General features: G+C 34.8%; 1 protein-coding gene across 1 annotated transcript in view; it reads left to right on the top strand.

The window, feature by feature from the left end:
* Positions 1 to 13,088, top strand: part of LOC120225635 (catenin alpha-3-like) — a gene marked incomplete at its 3' end in the record, with an annotated part of 277,440 nt that extends 264,352 nt beyond the window's left edge. Inside the window, exons 4-5 of the mRNA XM_039223816.1 lie at positions 2,506 to 2,611; positions 12,950 to 13,088. Of these exons, the coding sequence (XP_039079747.1) occupies positions 2,506 to 2,611; positions 12,950 to 13,088 (245 nt within the window). The remainder of the gene's footprint in view (positions 1 to 2,505; positions 2,612 to 12,949) is intronic.
* Between the last annotated feature and the right edge of the window lie 5,844 nt (positions 13,089 to 18,932).

Here is an 18,932-nt window from a genome sequence, read left to right as displayed (position 1 = left end):
AGGATGGGGAAGGAATGGGAGTAAAAAATGGCTGAAAGGTTTATGTTGCACCGACAGATCAGGTTTCAAAGGTATTATCCCTTTCACTTGCTTAAAATACTTTTCCATGGCATCCACATTGGATTATGGCAACAGTTACCATTATACCTTCTCACCTATAGTTTAAGAATTATTTGGCAGACTCCCTTCTCTGGGGCTTGATCTGCTCTCCTTTTGGAAGAAATAGATTATTATCGCAACCAGTATTTATCAAAGATTTCTGGCCTCCAATTCCCTTAAAATATTTCTGAAGTTTATTCCACCCTCCTCTGGGCATCTTTCTCTACAGGATCCAAACTCAATGATTTAAGACACAATTTGCTGACAGGAGATCCTGAGAACCCATTATGAAAATGAAGGCAGCAAACAACCTTTGAATGTATTTCCCAATTTAAAAAAGCCTTCATTACGTAGCACATTTCAGGCTGGAATGTTAAAAATTTATCATAGTTTCGGTAATTGCAGCTTCCTCTGGAAGCTTGGCATGATGTGGAATCATTTGTAAAATGTGTATTTTTTTGGACCCTCAGTAGGAAGTTTGCCAGGCAATACATTTAATTAGGAACATGAAGAAGAGAATAATTGTGGTCTGTCATAATGTATTACTTTTAAATTCTACATGTGTTTAAGATAGTGGTCTCATAACAACGCATGAATTTAAAGCTGAAGGCAATTTGCCTTTCATCAGTTCCAGGTTTTTATATAGGGAAATATATTATTTTGATGGGAAGAGTACATTAGTTACATTCCTTAGATGTAACTCTTGGACCATTGTTTTAGCTACAAGAGTGTTAGCTGCTCTGCTTAGAAACAACCTTTGTCCATTTTAAGACCTTGAAAATTGATACATTGCCTTGCAAGCTTAGACAGCTTTACCAAAGTTTAACTTCCTCTAGAGATGCATAGAAATAATGGAAACACATTGCCTTTTCTGAACATAACCATGTATATAACATCTAGTTCTGCCTGATGCATTAAGTAAATTTGATAAGAGCAACTCGAGTTTTGTAATAATTAATGTCAATTTAAAAAAAAATACAAAGGAACCTATGTCAGCATATTCAAGGAGGAGAGGTATGGTGATAGCCATGTACTGAGGTCAGGTTTTCATTGTGTGAAACATGCAGTTCCATTTTTTCAGGAAAGCTTGCTTATCATAAATTTTAGAGGCGTCATGAAAAAATGCAACAGAAAGGCCGTTTTGGTATACAGGGCGCAAGCGTTGTGGTATTCAGGTTGTTAAGTACAGAATACTCTCATCATTTACCTTTACATGAATCTCCTCTGCCTTTTATTACTACAGTGACAGTCTCCTTAGTGAACAGAGATTTCCCTTTCATAATAAATTTTATTAGATTTCACATTAGGGCGTCCTCTCTCAGGATCACTCCAAGGTGTAAATGAGACAGGGACAGAGATTATTTTCATTCCCCTTCTAACCACTGTATTTTGGCGTCTCAGAATCTTCTTTTTCTCACCCTAATTAGCTTAGTCTTCCCTCCTATATCCCTCAGTCTTTCTCTGCACTCTTTGAAGCATCAAAACATTACTTTAGAAAGTGATTCCTTCAGGGCTCCATTCTGAGCTAGGGACGAGGAACAGAAACCAAATTAGAACGGTCTGCGTGTTGACAGTCAGTAGAGGATAAGGAATTGGATGTAAGGAACAAAGCTGTTGGGGTGTATGGAACAGTTACATTCATGTAGGTGGCATTGTTTTTTGAGAAATTCTCAAAAAGTGTAAGGAGTACACTTCTTTCTTCTTATCTAACTTGTAAAACCAATAAACAAACCCAGCTTTTATTCTATGTCATTAGGAACCAGAATTAAAGTAACAACCACAATAATAATTTGTATTGTTGAATGCTTATTTTCCTTAAAGCCATGTTCTGAGCACTTTTTAGACATTAGCTCATGCAATCCTTAGAATGGCTCTACATGGTACACACTACTCTTACCACCAAGGAACCCTGGGCACAGAGTGGCTGTTTATCTTGCTTGACTAATAAAAACAGTGAAAAATGGTCTGTTTTGGGACTCCAGATTCATACCCAATTGCTATTGTATTACAATTAATGAATTGTGGAAAAGATATAATGTGGTAAAAATGAAATGCAATTAACTGAAAGACTGTTAAAAAAGGATTATAAAGAGAAAGATAAAAATGTAGACTTGGTGATGAAAGCACAATGTTGAAATAGATATATATAGTGTATAAGCAGGTCTCAATCTCAATGCTGAGGTTTACTCTAAAAAATACTTCGTAATGAAGATCAAATGGAGTCCAGTATTGGCAATACTTCCTGAGTCTCAACATAATGGGACTTCTTTTGTGCCTCTCTAACATTGAAGTACGTAAAGCAAATGACCAATACTCTGGGGTGTAAATCTCACATGCATGTGTATGTGTTCGTATTTGTATTTTAGCATGATTCGCTGAAATTAATATGCATTATTTTGCTTTAAGGGGCAAAGGACCACTAAAGCATACAACTGATGTGATTTATGCCGCTAAAATGATATCAGAATCAGGATCAAGGATGGATGTCCTTGCTCGACAGATTGCTAACCAGGTGAGTTCTCTACAAATGGACATGACAAAAGTCCATGCTAATTGCTCTCTACCATGAGACACCAATGAAAACAAAGCTGGATTTTTACTTTATTAGATTGATTTTCTATAAATTATTATTTCAAAATCTTATTTGATAATTAATACACAAGTACTGGGCAATTGATTCGAAGGAAAGTTATTTCTTAGGGCATTATTATTATTGTTATTGCTCTTATTATTAGTTAGTGCTTTATTGTTTCTTAGATTTTTGAGCTTCAAATATATTCAAATTACTTAAAACACCAGCTTTTTGAGTTTCAAATATATTCAAATTATTTTCATAGGCTGTAATACTCAATATCGGTATTTTTTTATTACTACCTTAGATTTGTTATTTTTGCTCTTCAAAAATCAATCTTTTCTTGAATTGTATTATGTTAGGTTTTCAATGTTAAAATTAGATTCTGATATTCTGTGTAAAAATGTAAGACAAGTACTAATTGGTAGAATACTAAAGTGAAGATATAAAATGTGGAAAGTGTATATGACTTATGGAGATAGATGCTAAAAGTTTTTAAATACTTAGTTTCCTTCTTTTTTTTGTTTGGTTTATGTTTTAAATATTTTTAATTGAAGTATAGTTGATGTATAGCATTTGTTTCAAGTGTACAACATAGTGATACATCACAAAATGCTCACATGATAACTATTGTTGATATCTGTCCCTGTACAAGATTATTACAATATTATTGATGATATTCTCTATGCTGTCCTTTTCATCCCTGTGATTTATTTATTTTATAACTGGAAGTTTGTACCTCTTAGCCCCCTTCACCTACTTCACTCTCTCCCCTAATAGCCTTCCCTCTGGCAACCACCAGATCATTCTTTGTTTTGTTTTCTGTTTTAATTCTTAAACTGTTTTAAAATTGTATTTATTTTATTTTTATTTGAAATATAATTAACATATAGGATTATATTAGTTTCAGGTGTATGACATAATTGTTCAACGATTCCATACATTAGTCAGTTCCTTTTTTTAGATTTCTCATGTCTCCGTTACAAGTTTCTAAGCAGCAGGGCCGCCTGTGTGGCTCAGTTGGTTAAACGCCTAACTATTAGTTTTGGCTCAGCTCAGGATATTGGGGGTTCCTGAGTTCAAGCCCCTCATTGGGTTCTGTGCTGACAGTGTGGACCTTGCTTGGGATCCTCTCTCCCTCTCTCTGCCCCTTTCTGGGGCAGACATGCTGCCTCTGTGACTCTCAAAAGTAAATAAATAAGTCTAAAAAATAATTTTCTAAGCAGGACCTATATTATTAATTACCTTTTGCCAAACTTCAATAGAAAAATCTATCAACTTCTTTAGTTAATACAGTGAGAAATCCAGTTAATATTTCAAACTGATATGTAGTATTACTTTGTAGGTTTTGTATTACTTACCTTCATAATATTTATTTCCCTCTGGGGAAAAAAAAGCATTTTTCCTTTTGACTTTGCAACTATTCCACATTATTTCTTGCCTATATACTTTGAGGGAAACTTTATTGGGCTGCTTCTTATTACTTAGTCTTTTTATTCTCTGCTTTTTGAAATACAATCAGCCAAAGCATATTGTTAGATATTTCTAGATATAAGGGAAGAGAAACAAATAAAGAATACTAACAGAGACAAATATTGTTAAACATTTATCGAATATACATGTATTGTCAATATCTTGCTATGTTAAGGATTCTAAACATTCTATGAATCCATTTAGTATTTACAGTTAAAAACAAACTTTATCCTAATATAATTCAAAATACAGCATGAATAAATGATTGAAGCCCAAATCCAAACATAGTTTTCTGTATTTTAGAATTTTATTGCATTCATTTTATGAGAGAGACCGAATAGTAGTATAGGTGAAACATAAGGAATTAGACAGATTTATGTGTGATGGTAACTTTTTAAAGATTTAATGATTACTGCCAGTGTGCCTCTGTTTCTTTTGGAATGCAAAGTTTTCAAAGTTCAAATAGTTGTGTCACTTGGAATTTTCTTTTTCTTGTATTGATCTTTTTTTTTTTAAATTGCATCAGAATCACCTCTCTGTAGGTACTTTTATAATATAGTTTTATTACATTATACCATTGTTTTTTTATTCAAGTTAAATGGAAGAAAGTAAAAGTATTGTCTTGCTTCCCACAGCTTTTACATTTTAAACGAAGATTAAAGGAATAGTCATTGAATAATGAAGAATTACAGATGACCCTCTTTGGCTTTTTCCACTTCATATAGGAGAGTAGTTTCAAATTAATTACTTTTGTTCTGAACAAATAGGGTTATGAAGAATCAAAATTGAGAATTATGAACCTGATTCTTATTATAGGGATCATCTGGGGAGATTGTCTATGACTGTGCTTCTGATGTTGTTTGATAGATTAACAAAAAAAAATTTAGACAGAAAATAATATCTGAAATTTATTGTGGAATTCATATGAATAACGTAAGCAAAACAATATTCGGTGTCTGTGTATTATGAAAAATATCTGTTGGAACATAGGTTATTTTCTATTTTGAACAACCTAATTAGTTCTAAATTTTTAAAATATTTTTTATGGTTCTTTCTAGTCTATTTACTACTAGAGTGTCAGAAGATCAAACATCAATCAATTTTCAATTCCACCCAACATAGACATATATATCATAAAAGTCCATATAATATATATATATGGTGTTAAAGCAATTTAGAGTCATTCTCTAAGGTTTCAGAGTCAAAGGTCATATGCAAAGAGAAAGAAATGAAATCACATTAATTAAGGTTTCTAATTGTATCTACTTGCACTTTCCTTTTCCTTTTTTTTTATTGTTTTATTTATTTCTGAGAGAAAGAGAGAGAGAGAGAGAGTGAGAGACAGCATGAGCAGGGGAGGGTCAGAGAGAGATGGAGATACAGAATTGGAAGCAGGCTCCAGGTTTCTGAGCTAGCTGTCAGCACAGCGCCCGACGCAAGGCTCAAACCCAACAACCGTGAGATCATGACCTGAGCAGAAGTCGGATGCTTAACTGCTAAGCCACCCAGGCACCCCTCTTTTCCCTTTTTTTTTTTTTTACCCTTCTTTTTGTCTTGCCTCCTTGAACATATATTTATTGTGTGTAGCCAAATACAATTTACTACTCTGGCTCTACCCTAATTTTCTGTTTTAACATCCAGAACTCCAATGTAAGCTCATTTGTCCCAAATTGGCCAACATCTCTTGGGCCAATTGGAAGTATCTCCCTGGTGTGGTAGGTTATATAAGCCATTCAAGACTGTGTTGCTTAACTTCTGTAGAATTCTGGTACGAATTCTATCTCCATTAGGCAATATATTCCTAAAGGATGGAATGTTGTTAGCTATCACAATTCTTTTAACATTTATTTTTTAAATGTTTATTCATATTGAGACAGAGAGAGAGAGAGAGGGAATGAGTTGGGGAGGGGCATAGAGAGAGGGAGACAGAATCTGAAGCAGGCTCTAGGCTCTGGGCTGTCAACACAGAGCCTGATGTGGGGCTGGAACTCACAAACTGTGAGATCATGACCTGAGCTGAAGTCAGATGCTCAACTTACTGAGTCACCCAGCACCCCACTCCCACAATTCTTAAACATGTTCCTCATGAATAAAGAGAATAACAAGCTAGAGAACTACCCTTCTTACAAAGCCAAAATTCCAGACTCTTAGTACACATCTCTTTAAAATCCTCAGTTCTACACTGTAATTTATCATGTTAAGCAGGTATTCAAAATTAGATGAATTGGGTAACACCTCACAAGGTAGGAAAAATACACAGATCTCAATTAGTTAGAGAAACTATATATTCCAAATAGGAAAGAGATGAACAGGAACCGAAATAAAATAAATATCTACTAAAGCATTTTGCCCAAGAAGAGGACAAAATTAGACTTTCTTACCTCTGAGTGCTGTGTCTGAAGCCTAATGCTCCTTCACTGTAATTTTGCCAAAGTGAAGATATCCATAGTATCTGCTGGGTACTTCCACCTAATTATACCTGAACACAATTAAAATGAAATATTAATGTTAAATATAATCAAAACCAATGCCAATTCAAGACAAGATGACACTTAAAAAACAAGATAAAGAATTATAGCCAAATATACACAATGCATTTAACTATGAACAATTGACAAGTATAATTTATACTGATATTTTGACAAAATATTGTCAGTGGCTAGACTCATTTGAATTATTTCTCTGATGATGTTATGAGAGTCAAAAATATATTCTAATAAAAATATACTAAAAAGAAACTTCTGAAGCATTCACTATGCCATTCTAACTTGTCCCTTAAGAATATAATTTCTAGATGCATTTGTGATAATATTTGTATTTTGATGCTATTATCTACCTGAAATTTATTTTGAACAGAGATACTCATACTAGCATTGTTTTCCAGATTAATGAACTTTATAAAAATAAGTGCACAACAGGGGCGCCTGGGTGGCTTAGTCGGTTAAGCGTCCGACTTTCGCTTAGGTCATGATCTCGCGGTTCCTGTGTTCGAGCCCCGCGTCAGGCTCTGTGCTGACTGCCAGCTCAGAGCCTGGAGCCTGTTTCAGTCTGTGACTCCCTCTCTCTCTGACCCTCCCCTGCTTACGCGGTCTCTCTCTCTCTCTCCTAGAAATAAATAAAAATTAAAAAAAAAAAATAAGTGCATAACAGTTTCTTGGGAATCTAATAGGAATAGATAGATACTAAAGTAGTATATTATGTTTGCATCTTTTTATTGAAGTATAGTTGACGCACAACATTACATTAATTTCAGATGTACAACATAGTGATTTGACAACTCTATATGTATGCTGTGCTCACTACAAGTGTAGCTACCATCTGTCACTATACAATGCTATTATAATACCATTAACTATATTTCGTATGCCTTTGTTTCCCTTCTATGCCATAACTGGACGCTGGTATCTCCCACTCCCCTTAAGCCATTTTGCCTGTCCCTCAACCCCCATCCCTCTGGCAACCATCAGATTGTTCTCTATATTTATGGGACTACTTCTGCTTTTGTTTGATTGTTGGTTGTTCTTTTTAGATTTCACACATAAGTGAAATTATATGATATTCTCTTGTTTTGCCTGACTTATTCCCCCTAGCATAATACCTTTTAGGACTATCCATGTTGTTGCAAATGGCAAGATCTAATTATTTTCTATGGCTGAGTAATAGAAACATCAGTTTGCTAAAGACCAATGGTGATAGACATAGAAAAGAAGAAAAATGTTCAAAGTATGCTTCAAGGGGTAAAATCATCACATATGAATGACTGACCAAATTTAATGGATGGGAGAGAGAAAGAAAGCACTATTCTTTGAGATGGTTAATAGAGGGAAAAAACAGTAGGCAAGATGGATTCTGAGATAGTTGAGGATTATATGCGTTGAGTATGAAGTGATGAGACAATGAGATGGATTGGGCAAATCCAAATGTTCTTCTGAAGTCAGGGCTAGATGATAAAGATTTAGTAATTTGTGATTTTGAAATAGCTGAAGCTGGAGCAGTATGTACTATTGTCCAAGAAGAAGGTGAGAATCAAAAGATGCCCAAGAACAAAAGCTGAGGATGTCAATGAGGCAGCACTGAAAAATTTTTAGAAGTCATGGTCACAAACAAGAAGAGACAGATGGGATTATAGGGTTGACAGAGGGTTTCTGTTTTGAGGGACATTATATTGATAGATTAAAGGTTAGAAAAATGAGATATTAAAAGAGAAGAAAGATGGGATCATTGGTGGTATGGATCTTAAGGAAGGTGAAAGGAAACAGCCTCTGAGCTAGAGTAGAGGTTGAGAAATAAACCCAAGGGAAGGTAAATGTCCAGGACTCAGAGCCCTTTGCTATCACTGACTGCTTGAAATTTCTGTTCTAGAAATTCTCAATGACTCCTAGTACTTTTTATTAACAAACTTTGCCAGCCTAGCAGAATTTAAACTGCTCTCTGTAATTGCAAAAGTCATTTTAAATGTGTCTTAAATAAAGTTTATACTCAAGTATGGGCAAAAAAATTGCTAAGTTTATGGCATAAAGATCTTTAAAAGTATTCACTTTGCTAATTCACTCTTAAAATCCAAACCAGAAGGTAATAAATGTTTTGTTTTGTGTTTTGTTTTTTGTAGTTGTTTTTTTACTTTTGCTCTCGTTACTAAATGATGTATTCTGTACTGGTACTAATTACCTTGCCAGAAGAGTGAAGGCTGGTTTAGCTTGAGAAAACCACCTAAGCTGATATGCCATCTGCTTGCCTGTAGTTAAGTGTCCCGGTGGTTTAAAAAAAAAAAAAAAAAAAAAAAAATCTATGCATTAAAAAGCTAACCAGATGCCCTAGTCAACATCTCCAGTTGTAATAAACTGAGAAATAATAACCCATGCGTGTTATGATTTTCTACACTTGATTTGTCTAAAAGTCCCTATCAATGTTGTTTTAAGTTATTTTTATGCAAATTTTATTTGGAAAAAAAGTCAGGGTCATGAATGTCCTATAAATTTAGGACCAGAATTTTTCTATAACTCTCATATAAAAATGTAAAAGGTAGGGAAAATATTATTTGATTTGGTGAAGGAGGTTTGGCAAAATAGAAGAGCATTCTTAAAGTGGGAATGATTTGTTCTCCTGATTCTGCTTCTAGGCAGCCAAAATCCACTCAAAGGCTTGCTTTCCTCATGTCAATAGGAAAGAAGCCTTTAATAAATTATATAGCTTTGAATATACCAATTAGTATTTTTTAATGTCACCTATAAGACTATGGTCTTTAGGTGTAACCAAGCATTCTCATCAATTCAGGAAATAAAAGGAGAATCTGGGTCAAACAACTTTTAACTTCAAAAGTTGAACTTCATATTTTGTATTCATTTGACTCATTGTTTCCTTAACAGAATTACATAATTATAGTATGGCCTTGAAAGGGTCTCTTGAGAGAAACTACATGTTTTGCTTAAACTTGAGTAATTGCAACATTGGTTATTGGTCAAGAATCTAATTATTAGCTTTCAAGTTCAATTTTATCATAAATAAGTAGTGGTGCTAAACTTTAAGGAACAAATCCACACTAATCCTACTTACAGCTTACCAAAAAAAGTGAATGTCAACATAAGAAACAAAGTCACAAATCAGAGTGATAATTTATTGTTTATTACCTAAGGTGGCAGGAAGACTGATATCATTCCTAGATTGTGAAGATAGGAAGTGTAGCCAGATAATGTAAGTTTGAATACCAGCTCTACCATTTGTTAATTAGAGAAGTCTGTTAACTTCTCTGTTTTTCAGTTTCCTCTTTTGTTAAATTATGGTAGAACCTACCCTCTGGAGTTGATGATTAGTAAAGAGTTAATATAGGTAAAGCACCTAGAATAGTACATGACAGATAAAATACTGTATGTATTATCACTGAGTCCATCAATAGGAACAAAGAATAGATAGGACCATTACTCAGTGAAGACAAAGAAAATGGCTTTTTGAATAAATGTCATATAGAAGACATCATTGTACAGTGAATGAAATAAAGGTAAATTCAAATCTTTAGACAAATCATATATTCTATAGAAAACTCCATGTGCAAATGGGCAAAATAGTAATATAGACCCAAGTAAAATGGCACAATGAAATACTAACTTAGAATTATTCACACAAAGGACATGGCACAGTGTCCCACACATAGAAAATACAATCCACTTCCTGTCATGATAAAACATAACTTTCATCATTCTAGGTAATTCTCAATAACTAGTTTTGGTCTTTGAACAAATCGAAGTACTTGTTACTTCAGAACAGTGCTGGAAACATAGTGTTCGCATGAATTCTCTCTTTCCTTGAAACCATAAACCTCACAGTATTCTGTGATTTAAAAAATTTTTTTATTGTTTTATTTATTTCTGAAAGAGAGAGAGACAGCATAAGCAGGGGAGGGTCAGAGAGAGAGGGAGACACAGAATCTGAAACAAGCTCCAGGCTCTGAGCTGTCAGCACAGAGACCAACGCAGGGCTCGAACTAACCAACCGTGAGATGATGACCTGAGCCGAAGTCAGAGGCTTACCCCACAGAACCACCCAGGCACCTTATTCTGTGATTTTAAAAAATGCACTTCAGGGGCACCTGGGTTGCTCAGGCGATTAAGCATTAGACTCTTGATTTCTCCTCTGGTCACAGGATGGAGTCCTGTGTTAGGCTTTGTGCTGACAGAGTGGAGCCTGCTTGAAGTTCTCTGTCTCCACCTCTCTCTGCACCCACTCAAAATTAATAAATAAACATTAAAAACATATAAAATTCCGTTGTTAGTGATTTAAAATAAAATGGATTATTAAAAAATGTTTTATTTATTTCTGAGAGAGAGAGGCAGCGTGAGCAGGGGAGGGTCAGGGAGAGAGGGAGACAGAATCAGCAGCAGGCTCTTGGCTCTGAGCTAGCCGTCAGCACAGAGCCCAACGTGGGTCTCGAACCTACAAGCTATGAGATCATGCCTGAGCGGAAGCCAGAGGCTTAACCGACTGAGCCACCCAGGTGCTCCAATAAAACAGATTTGAAAGCATATAGATATGGTTCAAATTCTGTTATTACATAAACTTTTCAGTGCTGGGAAAATGGTTATGCTTTCTAAATTTCTGATTTCTCATCCAGAAATTGAGGGAAATCACTTCTTTCTTTTTCTTCTTCCTCCTATTTCTTTTCTATTTCTTTTTCTCTCTTTCTCTTTGTCCTTATTTTCCTCCTTTCTCTTTCTCCATCTTTTCTTCCTTCTCCCTCTTTTTAATTAGTTACAGTTTTAATCCTTTTGAGATTTGGGGAATTACCGTTACTTCCTTGTTTAAAATTTGAGAAACACCTTGAATGTCTTACTATTATCTTGTCCAATTGTCTCTCTAGCTGGTTATTCCATATCTGGCTATTCCTTTTTATGTCCATGCTATGATGGTATCTCTGAAGAATTAATTTCTTTGCTAACTTTCCTGATTAACTTTGACTCAAGGGTAGTATATTCTCACCTTCTCTACACATTCTATAGCTATGTAACTATTCTATATAGAAATATGAAAAAGAAACAATTCTCAGCAATTTTCCAACAACACTCTAATTTGTGAATTACTTGAATGCTTTTTGTGGTATTTCATCATACGGTTTAATTTACATTTCAAGTCATTAGAATTAAAGCTTTATTGACAACATTTTTATACTTATGGAAATTATATATATATGTATTTAAGAAATGTAAAATAGAAAGAAAACAAAATTATTGATTGTATCATGTTTGTTTATTTCATATTTTTCCAGCATGTTTTAAACACAAACACAATTATGTATTGTTTGTACAATTTGAATGAGATAGTATGTGAAATTTCAAATATTGTTTTTTTCCACCTTCTAAACACATTTTTCCAACTCCTTTGGACATATTTTCTTGAGACTATATAATATCACATTATATAGATATGAGTCCTTATTTAATCTTTTCACTATTTTTGGACATTTAAGTCATTTCCAAATATTATGATTATATATAATGCTGCAATTAATATCTTTGCATATAAATTATTGTCCACATTTCCACATCCTTATGAAGATGTACTTAAAGTACAAGTATAGTAAATTATCAGGGATTAAGAAATTCTATTATAATTGCATAGAAGAAAGAGCTGAAAGATTTAAACCCGACCATAGATACTTACCGTGTTTTGTTGAAAGCCTTCCTCCAAGAAGTTCCTTATGGATGATATTATAGTATAGGAGACCATGTTTGGTAAAGAGTCTTAATATATTTCTAAAACATGTATGCTGTTTATTTCTTGGCTCAAGGTAGATCCATGACTGTTAACCTAAGGTGCAAATGATTTCATCTGTGTAATGTGTAATGATGAAAGTAACAGAAGATAATATATGGTTTGTTGTGGGTGTTTTTCATGCCCTTACAAATAAGAAAGGACAGACAATGCAGAAAAATAGGTCCCAAGAAATACTCTAATAATAGTAACTCTAAGTGAAAGAAATAATTGCATTTAAAATATTTCTTTAGATTTGCCTAAAATGCAACGTGAAGACTTCTAACCCTATCATAAATTAAAGGTAATTATTTTATGTACCTTTTCAAGTCTGAAAATTCCTTTACTATTATTTCCTTTGTCTATGCTGAAGTAATTAAGGTTGAAACATGAATAAATTCTTCTAATGGTGGAAGTATATCAGAAACTACATGGGCGTGGGCTGAGAGATGAGGCTCAATGACAATAATATTGCTGCATTATAAGGTACCTCAGAGTCAGTATTTATTCAATCTTTTCTTATTTATTTTGTTGTTTCCATTTTTATCTTTTATGCATATTTAGTGTCCAGATCCATCATGCAAACAAGATTTGTTGGCCTACCTGGAACAGATTAAGTTTTACTCTCACCAACTGAAGATATGTAGTCAAGTTAAAGCTGAGATCCAGAACCTAGGAGGAGAGCTCATCATGTCAGCTGTGAGTAGTGCCTGGCTATTTTATCATATCTAGATGATGCTTAAAACAAAACAGCTATACCTCTCCTCACCTCACCAAATCTTTTAAGTCCATGTAGGTGAGAATAAATGCAATTGGAGTATTATAATTGCATGAAATTAAATTAGCAAAGAATTCAACTACAGAAATGCTATGTCAGTAACTTGTCCTTATTTACATATTTTAGAATAAATCAGGATTTGTAAGCCACTGGGAAAAGAAATAGATATTAATTTAAAGCATGGTTTTCTGGCTTCATAAAATGTGCAGATGGAACTCTGAATTGAATCCTATAATTTTTATAAACTAAATGCCTATGGATTTGCAAATCAATGAAAAATGGCTTTATTACTATTAATTGGTATTTATTTTCCCATTTTTTATTTCTATAATATAGATTTTCAGGCCTTGAAAACTGTTATTTCTATATGTAATTGTAGAAGTGGAGCATGATAGAACATAAATAGATTTGGGAAAACTTTCATAAATTCTTTGGTGACCCTGAGTTTAAAACCACTATAAAAATGACCATGTTAGAAATAATGTCTAACTTTTCTACTCATCTTTTAATAACAGTAGATCATTTCTCTAGAGTGGGTATGGTAATAAAATAATATTTGATATCTCTATTAGATTCAGTTATCAGTGACTTTGAGAAGGACATGGACCAAGATTGTAAATTTAAGTTAAAGTGAAGCATCATGAACGTTCTAGGAACTTATATTCATGAGGACAAATGATAACAGCATATTATAAATTTGTAATTCTAGGCCTTTTAAGGCCTGTCATTGGACTTTCCCTCAGTGAACCAATATGTTTTAAAAGAACATGATTGCAAAAACAAAAGCAAAAGGTTACCATCAAGTGTAGAAGGCAGGGAACTCATTTTTATTGACTACCTAGCTCTTGCCTATATTTCATTTTATTTGACCCTCACAATAGCATGCCAGAGAGATTATTTATTTTGCTTGTTTTATTCTCACTAACATTGGAAAAAAAAGACATTCAGAAAAGTTGAAAACTTCCCTGAGGTCATACTAATAAATGTCAGAACTGGAGTTTACCTTCAAAGGCTTATGTCTTTTCTATTCAGGGGTACAGCCTGAAATCTATGATGACACTGATTACAAGCACACTGATTAAAAGTGAATAATTTGGAAATTATGTCTAGTAATTATTAGAGATAAAAAATATTTCATTTACTTGATGTTACCGTTTTGTAAAGACACAAACCAATACAACCTGTGCAATATTAGTGCCCTGACTCTTTTAAAAAAAAATGTATTTTAAGTAGTCACAGTCTATATACACAGAAACCGATGTGGGTGTATGAATACCTTACATGCATATAAATGCATATATACACATATATGTGTATATACATATGTACACATTTTGAAATATTGTATCTTTACTTTGGATTATTAGACATTGTCTTCATTTTCTCATTTAACATTATACTACTCTAACGTGTAAAATATTATTTACTTGTAGATCTAAGTCTTTCTTCCCTTTACTTTTGTCTATTTCACACAGCCACCTGTTCACCATCATTCAAAAACCCTAAATCCATACAAATTTTTATTTTCTCATTACCACTTCTGCAGGTTGTTGAAGCTAAACTTTCACCAAAAAATACTGTTAAAATACGTTACTGTTAATTGTACTTTCAAAATATAACTTCCTCCATATGTACAAATGAGTTTGTATTTCCAGTTTGGTACGATGATTTAAATTCACAAATTTACCCATATTTTCGCATAGAGTAGGCACAAGTTTATAATCCATGATTTACAACTTAAAAGCCGAATCATTACATAAAATAAGGAATAGGATTGCCAATCCAAAAGCATTTTGTCATCATTTTGTCCATAATTTGCATTTAGAAAAGATAAATCTGAACAAAAGAAACATTTCATGCCCCCTTTTATATACCTTACCGCCATCTGCTTTCAGGTAGATCCTGGAAAGCTTTTTAAATACATTCCATTTACATGTGCCGAGGAATACTTGCTTTAATCTCTCAGTGACCCTACTTCTTGTCTTGTCATCTTTCCTTTTTAAAATGAGAGGAAGCTCTAATTTATGTTGTCCTTTTTCTCTGAAATCTTTTGGAAAGTAAAAAGCACGATTCCAAAGCAGACAAACTCATTAAAAATTACAGAAACCTGTTATTCAAAACTAGATTATCAAAAGTTCACTAAATAAATTTTGCATTTCAAAATCAGGTTCATGAAACATTACTTGTAGAAAATATATTTGATTAAAAGGACGTAGGTAGAGTGATTTCTGGGTCTGGGGTGTTAGGGTTTAGGATAAAGAAGATGAATCCAGGGCATAAAGAAATATGAAGATCATTCTCATAATAGACCATTTAGTTAAAATTATTTTCCAATTATTCTTACATCTATCTGCAGTTATTCTGAAATTACGTGTTTTATTTAGAAGGAAGCCAAAGTGTAGGTCGTCCAAAACCCCAACTATGATTTGAGCATCACTGTGTTCTGTGTTATAGAACATCTGGGGGAAAGAAAGATGAATACAGGATGCCTCCTTTAAGATGATTAAATGCATGCAAAGTTAATATACAAAATATATCTATATATACAAAAATGACTCTAAGACAATATAATAAGCTGTATAATAGCGGTATGCACAAAAGCATATGGTAGGAGGTGAGGAAATAATAAACTTCACTGAGGTGGCAGGTGGGCAAGAGAAAGCTGCACACCTGGCTTGACTTTAATTTAGGCCTCAATGAATAAGCAAGTGTATACTCACGGGGAGGGAGAGGAAGAGCATTCAAGGTTGAAGGCACAGCTGAAACAAAAAATATAGAAAGAGAAAGAGAAGGAGTCTATGGAAATAGCCAACAGCCTGATGTGATTGGAAATACTTGTTCTTGGCACTGTTGGTGTGTGTATCAGGGTGGGGAATGGAAGAGAAGCTGTGAACAAAATATGGGCCGCTTAAAAAGGGTCACTTATAACATTTTAACCTTACCCTGAAGGCAATTGGGAATAATTGAAAATTTTTAAGTTTGAGATAAGCATAAGCAAATCTATGTATTTGGAAATGAACCCTTTTTTACAGGGTGGTAATAGATGGAAAGACAAGGGGCTGGAAGATAGAGGAGTATTTAGGAATGATTTTTAATTTATGTTTTAAAGTTTATTTATTTGCCTTGAGATGCAGAGAAAGAGAGAGAGAGAGCAAGAGCATGTATACTGGAAATGGGCCAAGAGACACACAGAGAGAGAGAGAGAGAGAGAGGGAGAGAGAGAGAGAATCCCACTCAGGCTCCACATTGTCAGTACAGAAGCCCAAAGCCGGGCTTGAATTCATGAACCCTGAGATCACTACCTGAGCAGTAGTCAAGAGTCAGATACTTAACTGAATGAGCCACATAGGTGCCCCACAGAATGATTTTTTAACATAGTCCAAGAGAATAGAAGTGATGCAGCCTCAAAGAGGCAAAATAAGAAAACCTGCAATGACACTTCTGTGGCGAATGGAGGTAGGGAAGGCCTCAGAAAAGCCTCGGGCAGAGGAAGCACCCTTAAGCGAGGAGGCTCAGGTAGAAACCTCTTCCCCACCACCACCACTCCAACCCCTCCTTCTCCAGAACTATCATGGTGTGTGGAGCAGATGGAGATGGGCCTCAAGATGCAGAAACCCAGTCCAGAACAGACAGGAAGAGCAGGGTACTGAGGCGATGGGAACTCTGTGTGGTGAAAGAATCCCAGTGTCTGAGAGAAGGCAGCTGATGCTCTCCTTGTCTGGGGACAACAGGGCTTGAATGGAAGCCCAGCTGCCCAAAATCTGTGGGTCCTCAAGACTGCAATCTGTGTAGCACAGGTGTAGCTTATAGGTGAGACCCCACAAAAGAACAGCCCAAGAATCTTCAGGCCTACCCAAGGCCACCCTGGACACTTGATGAAGAGTTTAGCTTCAATTTATTTTATTATTTTTTTTTATTTTAGGCAGAGAGAGAGAGAGAGAGAAAGTGAGCTAAGGAGGGGCAGAGAGAGAAGGAGAGAGAGAATTAAGCAGGCTTTGCACTCAGCCAGACGAGGGGACTGATCTCATGACCTTGAGATCATTACCTGAGCTGAGATCAAGAGTCCGCCACTGAATCCACTGAACCACCCAGGCACCCCAGGTTCAATTTCTTTTAGCCTCTAGTCCATCCTGGAACAGTCCCTCCACCCTGGGGAGTGTGGGGGTTTGTTCTGAGTGCAGAGCTTTTCCAGGAATGCTCTGACAGATGTGGGGTGGGTCTGTGCACAGCTGTTCAGTAAATTTGGTGCCACGACTGTTGGGCAGATGTGAGTCCAGAAATTTTGGTTACTGTCAGACAAGCACAGACCCATTTGTAGGTTCTGGTGAAATGTCCTTCTTGCCAGAAGGAAGTCCATTTAGAAAGCTTCTACAATAAACTAAAGTAAGTGTTCAGTATGTTGTAGAAAGAATGTTGTACTCAATCTTTAAAAAGTAAAGATGTCCATGTCTTTAAACACCTTTCAATATTTCTTGAACAAGAAAATAATTTAACAGCAGTGATTTGAGGTAGTAATTAGAGATACCGTATGCCAGACATTGTTCTGTCTGGATTATGGAACCTGACTCAGCTTCGGTTTACCCTTCAATCACATGAAAACGAAACCAACATGGCCTTCAGTGGCTATCCTCTCCCAATGAAAGTGGGAGTATATAAAAATTTAATTTAAAAAATGATAGCAGAACATGACAAAACTGTCTAATTAAATATGCTATTGCAGGTTAGTTTCCATAGCCACTTGACTATTAATGTACCAATTTAGTAATTCAGTAAAAATAGAACTCTAAGAAGATTAAAATGTACCTGGGTTACCGAAGGGCGTTCCCATAAATTTTCCATCAATTGTTCCTCTAGTGTCCTTATGCATGGTGCCAAGTGGGAGAAGCAATTGTACTTTATGAAAGGAGTCTCATAATAAAGAAGTAAATATTTTTATATTCTAGGTTGTATATATAGAAAAGAAAGATTAATCTTAAGATTAATGCAGATATAAGCATAAACACATTCAGGTTCAGATGAATGGATCTTCCTGCTGATGGATCCCATATTTTGATAAAATGGGAGGACGAGTTGACTGTTAAGATTAATTTGAATGTTCTATCCACAGTTTTATTTTAGCAAAAAAGAAAATTCAGAAGAAAATATTAAAATGGTTCTAAACAGTTAAAACTACGCTTTCCCCAAATGTTATGTTTTCAGGCCAACAATTCTTTTACACTACTTAAAACTGATTAATTATGTAATTGCCACATTTTGTTGTATTTCCTTTAATGTGTTTAATTGTGCTCCCTTACCCTGAGGCAGGTGTGCCAAAGCCACAATTTTAAAAATTGGATAAATAAATAAAACTAATCAGTCAAGGGGGAAAGATCAGCAAGACTGAAAATTTGCCAAGTGACTGCAATTCAGCTGTAGCAGAAATCAAGGGGCAGTGTGCATTCAATTAGGAATGATAGAGAAAAGCAACAATACAGCTATTGACCAAAAGAGCCACTAGGGCCTACAGAACTCAGGCAATTGAGTACAGAACGACTTAGTAGGTTAATGTGCTTGTCACGTTAAGACATTAAGGGAATTAGTTAATGAGCTTTCTCAACCTCCTGCAATCATTGGTAGTCATCAGGAAAATTGGGAAAAGTAAAAGATTTGGAAAATTAACTGAAGTATTCAGTGATTTTTAAAAGAGCTGGGAGATATATCAAATGGAATGGGGAGAGATGCAAGAAATGAAGGGGAGAGGAAAGTGATGAAGGCCAAGGAGAAAAAGTA

This window comes from Hyaena hyaena, unplaced genomic scaffold (genome assembly GCF_003009895.1).
Source record: "Hyaena hyaena isolate Hyena2069 unplaced genomic scaffold, ASM300989v1 scaffold_1460, whole genome shotgun sequence".
NCBI lineage: Eukaryota > Metazoa > Chordata > Mammalia > Carnivora > Hyaenidae > Hyaena > Hyaena hyaena.
This window is presented reverse-complemented; position numbering and strand designations above follow the sequence as displayed.